This window comes from Bison bison, unplaced genomic scaffold (assembly GCF_000754665.1).
Source record: "Bison bison bison isolate TAMUID 2011002044 unplaced genomic scaffold, Bison_UMD1.0 scf7180017864483, whole genome shotgun sequence".
Classification (NCBI taxonomy): Eukaryota; Metazoa; Chordata; class Mammalia; order Artiodactyla; family Bovidae; genus Bison; species Bison bison.
Window position 1 is genome coordinate 874,886 of NW_011495043.1, and position 7,751 is coordinate 882,636.

General features: G+C 45.5%; 1 protein-coding gene across 1 annotated transcript in view; it reads right to left on the bottom strand.

The window, feature by feature from the left end:
* UST (uronyl-2-sulfotransferase) overlaps positions 1-7,751 on the bottom strand; it is a 321,018-nt gene that overhangs the window by 89,787 nt on the left and 223,480 nt on the right. The window contains exon 6 of the mRNA XM_010862570.1: positions 3,779-3,932. Within this exon, the coding sequence (XP_010860872.1) occupies positions 3,779-3,932 (154 nt within the window). The remainder of the gene's footprint in view (positions 1-3,778; positions 3,933-7,751) is intronic.

Genomic DNA, 7,751 nt, shown 5'->3' on the forward strand with positions numbered 1-7,751 from the left:
GCACAACTTTAAGGTCTCTTTCTCTCTCTCTCTCTCTCTCTCCCCCACAGACCCTATTTTCAATCAAATCCCCTGGAAACTTTGAGTGTGGGGAGGCTTGTGAGACTTCAGAACAAGAACCAAGGTTTCAGACAGATATAAGTCTAGAGCAGGAGGGAGGAGTCTGGACTCCCAGAAAAAAGGGAGAGAATTGCTGAGGGTGTCTGTGGGCTTGTGAGATGATGTATCACCTGCTGGGAGGGAGGCTGAGCTTTCTAGAGGATATTCAGGAGGAAGAATCACTGATTAAGATGTGTACAGTTTGTGACAGGGCTTAATCTCCAAAATATACAAACACCTCATACAACTCAACAACAGAAAAACAAACAACCAAATTGAAAAATGAGCAGAAGACCTAAATACACATTTCTCCACAGAAGAAATACAAAAGGCCAATAGGCACATGATAAGATGCACAACATTAATAATTATTGTGAGTGGTGGTTTAGACGCTAAGTTGAGTCCGACTCTTTGTGATCCCATGGACTACAGCCCACCAGGCTCCTCTGTCCATGGGATTTCCCAGGAAAGAACACTGGAGAGGGTTGCCATTTCCTTCTCCAAGAAATCTTCCCAACCCAGGGGTCAAAACAAGGTCTCCTGCATTGCAGGTGGATTCTTTACTGACTGACCCACTAAGGAATCGCTAATTATTAGAGAATTGCAAATCAAAACTACAGTGAGGTACTACGTCACATTAGTCAGAATGGCCATCATTAAAAAGTCTACAAATCACAAATGCTGGAGAGGGTGTTGGAGAAAACGGAACCGTTCTAGTGTTGGTGGGAGCGTTGGTTGGTAAGTTAGTGCATCCACAGTGGCAAACACCATGGAGGTTCCTCAGAAAACTAAAAATAGTATTACCATACGATTCAGCAATCCCACTCCTGAGCACATATCCGGACAAAACTCTAATCCAAAAAGATCCATGCACCCCTACGTTCATAGCAGCACTATTCACAACAGCCGAAACATGGATACAACCTGAATGTCCATCGACAGAGAAATGGATAAAGAAGATGTGGTACATCTAGACAGTAGAATACTGCTGCTGCTGCTGCTAAGTCGCTTCAGCCGTGTCTGACTCTGTGCGACCCCATAGATGGCAGCCCACCGTCCCTGGGATTCTCCAGGCAAGAACACTGGAGTGAGTTGCCATTTCCTTCTCCAATGCATCAAAGTCAAAAGTGAAAGTGAAGTCGCTCAGTTGTGGCCGACTCCTATCGACCCCATGGACTGCAGCCCACCAGGCTCCTCCATCCATGGGATTTTCCAGGCAAGAGCACTGGAGTGGGCTGCCATTGCCTTCTCCGAATCAGCCATAAAAAGAATGAAATAATGCCATTTGCTGCAACATGGATAGAACTAGAAATTATCAAACTAAGTGAAGTCAGAAAGAGAAAGACAAATGCCATATGATAACCACTTATGTGTTATTTAAAATTTGACACAAATGAACCTATCTGTGAAAGAGAAACAGACTCACAGACATAGAGAACAAACTGGTAGTTGCCAAAAGGGGAGGAGGTGGGGGAGGATGGAATGGGAGGTTAGCGGATGCAAGCTATTATAGAGAGAGGATAAACAACAAGGTCCTACTGTATAGCACAGAGAACTATATTCAGTATCCAATGATAAACCACAGGGGAAAAGAGTATCAAAAAAATGTATATATATGTGTGTGTAATGAATCACTTTGCTATACAGCAGAAATTAACACAACATTGTAAATCAACTATACTTCAAAAAAAAAAAAAAACGGTGTGTCTAATTGGGGGCTATTCGTTTTATTTCTCAATTCAAAGTTATCACAGCAACTCACAGGGCCTTATATGGTGCGTGGTCTCCGAGACTTACCTCTGTAAGTTCACCTCCCTGCCCCCACCCCTCACTCTATACCAGCCACCCCCTTTTCCTGCTGGTTTCTGAACGACAGGCCCAAGTGTCCACTTCAGGCCTTCGCTCCAGTTCCCCTCTCTACTTGGGGCGGCGTTCTCCCAGCCAACTGCGTGATCAACTCTATCTCTCATTCTAATCATTGCTGATATGTCGGATCCAATGCCTTCCCTGATCTGCTTATTAACATCGAAGCCGGTCCCCTGCCCACCACCACCCCCTGCCCACATGACGGATTCCTGGGACTGCCCGTTCACTTTCCCTGATCACTTTTCACCTTCTGGTAGACTATCAATTTACTTATCACCTACATTAATATTTGAAGAGTAGGATTCATAAAACTTGTTTTCAAATCTTTGGTTTTTTGGCATCCTGTGCTATAACTTGGTTCTCACTAGTATCGGATTGAACTGAAACTTTGAACAGAAACTTTGCAAGATATTTTGATTACATGGAATATGCTCTATGTTTTCAAAAAACACAACAGGCTAATCGGGTCCAATACAAACAATAAAGACATTATTCTTCTAGTAAGTGGTTCTACACTCTGAATATGTACTTGTCATTAAAAAAATATGTGCTTGTCATAAAAAAAAATACAGAGCCATATTCATAACATATAAAGGAAAAGATAAGAGTTTTTGCCATCATAATGGAAAGAGAAAAAAAGTAAAAGGCACTTTAAAAATATATCATCAGAATACTCCCCTGAAGCATTAGGCAGCTGAACAAATGCTGAATGGCCAGTAGAAAGCCTTTGTTTCTAGTCTTGGCTCATCTGTAACTAGCTGTGCAGCACTGGATAAGATACTTCTGTGCATCTCAATTTTCTCAACTCTAACTGTGGATTTTAAGACATGAAAATGATATTGTTGAAAAATGCTCCATCCTCCAAACGCATGCAGTTATGCTTTTTAAAATCACATGAGGAAAGAGAACTTGTGCTGGAACTGTAACACTACTCTTCTTTAGCTGACGGATGCTTCTGTGCACAGCAGTGGTGGGCATGGCCTCTGTGCTGCGTGCCAGCAGTAGAGGCAGATTTGCACTGAGCCCTCCATACATTCTTCTCTCTCTTCTGGGCCTGAGAGCCCAGGATGGTCTGGCTGAACCCAACAGGCTCCTGCAGACACAGAGGCCAGGGTTTCAGCCTCTTTAACACCAGGCTCTAAGCCCTCAGCAAGCGTTTGTCAATCCAGGTCACAAACTAGTGGGAAACGCATCTTTTATTCTGGAGCTGACAGTAAGGTGCACTATTTTCCTCCATTACCAACTCCGAGCTGTGGAAGCAACTCTTGGGATCAAAATCAACATCGCTGTGACATTGAGGGTCCCAAAATAAGGTCTGGAAAGGCCAACAAATTTCACTGAGATGCCTGATTCTTGTGTGCCGTGGTGGAAGGAACCTTGGACTCGGAGTAAGAGGGCCTGGAAACAGTCAGTCACGGCTGTGTTCACATTCTTTTGGAATCTTAGGGTCCTCATCTCAAAGTACCCCTCCCTCATGGGGTTGTCATGGGAATTGAATGGGATGAGGTGTGAGTAAGCACTCTGTGACCTTTTAAGAGAAATCCCCGAATGCACCAAAACAAAAGTGCTGGTCAGGATTCCCTGGGAAAGACTGTTTTTTCTCCAGGACCTGAAATCAACACTAAAGAAAAACTGAGGAAAACAAGACTAGAAAGTCATTTGAGAAAATGTTTGTTTGGATCTGAATGATCTGGAAAGTTAATTTTTCACTGGTAAAAACTTGCTTTCTGAAGCGGTACCCTCATCCCATGGAGCCCAAGGACCAGATGGCCCTGGGCGGGGGGTGCTACATATCTGAGGCGACAGGACTCACCAGGTAGCGCTCCTCCTGCCTCATGCTTGGGGTGCGAATCATGTGATTCTGTTCTCCTCGCCAGTCTCCAAACCGACGGAAAAAATAGTTAGATAAAAACCGGTTGACAGGATCTCTGATGATGTTGATGTAGACAGGCTGGTCTCCTCCAAACCTAAGATGCACACAAACATGGAGCGGGTTACAAACCATCCTTTCTGGAGGAAAATCAAGCCCACGTACACACTGGTTCCCCTCTAGGTAAACACATCATCACCAGAGGACCCCGTCTGCTCAGTCGCTAAGTCGTGTCCAGCTCTTTGCAACCCCATGAACTGCAGCCCACCAGGGTCCTCTGTCCATGGGATTCTCCAGGCAAGAATACTGGAATGGGTTGCCATTTCCTCCTCCAGGGGATCTTCCTGACCCAGGGATTGAACCAGCATCTCCTGCACTGGCAGGCGGATTCTTTACCACTGCACCACCAGGGAAGCCACTGCACAGGTACCAGTGAACAATCAAACCAACAGGCAGTGTTTCCTGGTGGAGACACTTATTATCCTGCAGGATATTCCAAGAAGTTACTGAGAGGCTGTGAAGACTGTTCAGGAGTCAGCACTGTGCAAAATGCAGGAATTGTCACCGTGAAGGTATAGATACGGTCTCGTTTTCTCACAAGGCTAGAGGTCCCCAGGGAGGGGCCACACTGAACTGGGTTTTGTATCTATTACCAGCGTCTGGAACAGACCCACTGATCCTCATGGAATGTTTTGACTGCCTGGTAAATTCTGAATGCCTCACTGGAGGATATGGTACTTATTCTACATTCTAATTAGAACAGTCTCAGGTTAGGGGCTCTGTAGAAGTGGAGAATAACAGCCAAGATGTATTAAATGCTCCCTGTTCACCTTGCTGTAAATATTTTGTAACCAACTCACTGAGCCTCATAACACCTCATGTGTGCATGCTAAGTCACTTCGGTTGTGTCCAGTTCTTTGTGACCTTATGGACTGTAGCCCACCAGGCTCTTCTGTCCATGGGGTTCTCCAGGCAAGAATACCAGAGTGGGTTGCTGTGCCCTCCTCCAAGGGGGTCTTCCTGACCTGACCCAGGGATCGCATCTCTTATGTCTCCTGCATGGGCAGGTTGGTTTTTTTTTTTTTTTAACCACTAGTGACATCTGGGAAGCCCCCACAAAACCTCAGTGAAGTAGAAATCGTAATTATCTTCATTTATACTGGGGAAACGGAGGCAGGGAGTGCTTAACTTGTGGCTGAGCCAGGATATGAACCCAGGCAGTCTGGCTCCAGAATCTGTGCTCTGAACCGTGGAAAGAAGATTCCAGAGCTGAGGCAAGTAATAATGTAAGCAATAACGTGAACACAACAAAAATCAATATAATTGTCCTCAAATGATGGCGAGGGGTTTCAGATAAAAATAAAGGCAGTGTCTAGGTGTTGCATTTTAATTCCTTCCACAAAGGGATTAGACAAATGCACTGAAATCTGGTCTAAGAGCAAGGCCTTCCCCAGGCAAAAGGATCAGGTTGGCTAAATTTGTCTTAAAAATTCCTCCCCCTTCTCTTTGAACTGCCTGGAAGCAATGACCCTGAAGAGACTGGGAGAACACTCGGAGCTCTGGGGACCTCCTGAGGGGCCCACAGGCTTCTCTCACCCCATGACCTTCTGATGAGGACACCCAGACATTCTGTCAGGGGTCAGAAAGAGCTCAGAGAAAACAAACTGACGTGACCCTGCTCCCACCTTTCCAGCTGGCAGACTCTTCATCTTTCAAAACGCAGCCCAGAGGCACCGCCACATCCTTCCCCAGTGAACTCCCATACTCGTGTCGGTCCCTTCTTCCTCTGGCTCCAAGTGCTCTTTCCAGCACTGTGTGTCCGGGTCTGCCTCTCCCATCAGACTTGTGACTCCAGAAGCCAGGAACAACGTCCTTAGACACAGCGTGGTACACAGTAGGCACTCAACCAATGAAGACATGAAAACCAGGGTGGCTGTGTCTCAGTTCATAAATTTCAGCCGCTATTACAATGCTCTGGCAGTGCTAAGAACTCGTCTACCAATGGAAGAGATACAAGAGATGCTGGTTCAATCCCTGGATCGGGAAGATCCCCCAGAGGAGGGCATGACAACCCACTCCAGTATTCTCGCTTAGAGAATCCCATGGACAGAGGAGCCTGGTGGGTTACAGTCCATGGGGTTGCAGAGTCGGACATGACTAAAGAGACTTGACACACGCACGTGGGAAAGGAAAGTAGATATAATGAGTCACGGATCCTGTTTATTTTGTGTATTAATTTACAGAATGCTGTTCTCTTTGTATGTGTGTTTGAATTTTTAAAGAAAATCTTCAGAGAGAAGAATCCAGAGGCACATGAAGGAATGACTCTGATGGTGTGATTTCAGGCACCAGGCGTGTGAATGCCATTCCAGACACTGGAAAACAGTGTTCAGGAGCAGGGTTAGCCAGGCCAGCACAACTCTTGTCAGATTCCAGACGTACACAAGGTGACATTCACACAGCTGCACGAACAACTAACTAGTTCCAGAAGTCAGCTGTGCACCCTGGATAAATCAGTCTCTTCTTAATTAAACTGGGCTTCATATCCATGATAAAGAGCAACCAGAGTAGTAGGGTTAGGGATTAGAAAGACAAAGCATGCAGGTGGTGAATGCAATTCAACCCTCAAACAGCAACGTGCTTTTAAAAACCTCAACTGTACTTCCGTGGTCTTGTAAAGAATGACTATGTTAATTAGCATAAAAGCTGGGTCCTAGGATTCCCTGCAGGGCAGTCCACCAAAGGGTCCTTTAGGGTCACAAAGAGTCAGACAAACTGAAGTGACTTAGCATGCACGCACGTCCTCTTACTACAGTAGTTTTATATACTTATGAGAGGCAAATTATGAGTTTATATACTTATATAAAAGTATTAGTTGTTGTAAAATACACAGGCAAAATTTACCTTTCCCACTACTTGTAAGAGTGTATTTCAGTGGCATTAAGTACATTTACACTGTAGAGCAACCATCCCCAGAACCCATCACCCACCTCCAGAGCTTTCTCATCAGCCCAAACTGAAATTCTGTGCCCATTAAACAATAAATCCCGTCTCCCTGCTTCCTCCTCACCCCTGGCAAGTTCCATTCTACTGAAAGTATATCTTCTTTTTCATCTCTGACCTAAAAGTAGAGGTTAGTCCTTGGGACTTCCCTGGTTGTCCAGTGGTTAAGAATCATCTTCCAATGCAGGGGACGTGGGTTCAATCCCTGCTCAGGGAATTAAGATCCCATGTGCCACAGAGTAACTAGGCCTAAGCTCTGTAACTAGCGAAAGCCCATGTACTGAAGACCCAGCACAGCCAAAAAAAAAAGTAGAAGTTATTCCTGGGCTGTTCAGATCAGATCAGATCAGATCAGTCTCTCAGTCATGTCCGACTCTTTGCGACCCCATGAATCGCAGCATGCCAGGCCTCCCTGTCCATCACCAACTCCCGGAGTTCACTCAGATTCACGTCCATCGAGTTGGTGATGCTATCCAGCCATCTCATCCTCTGTTGTCCCCTTCTCCTCTTGCCCCCAATCCCTCCCAGCATCAGAGTCTTTTCCAATGAGTCAACTCTTCACATGAGGTGGCCAAAGTACTGGAGTTTCAGCTTCAGCATCATTCCTTCCAAAGAAATCCCAGGGCTGATCTCCTTCAGAACGGATTGGTTGGATCTCCTTGCAGTCCAAGGGACTCTCAAGAGTCTTCTCCAACACCACAGTTCAAAAGCATCAATTCTTCAGCGTCTCAGCTTTTCTTCACAGTCCAACTCTCACATCCATACATGACCACAGGAAAAACCATCGCCTTGACTAGACGGACCTTTGTTGGCAAAGTAATGTCTCTGCTTTTGAATACGCTATCTAGGTTGGACATAACTTTCCTTCCAAGGAGTAAGCGTCTTTTAATTTCATGGCTGCAATCACCATCTG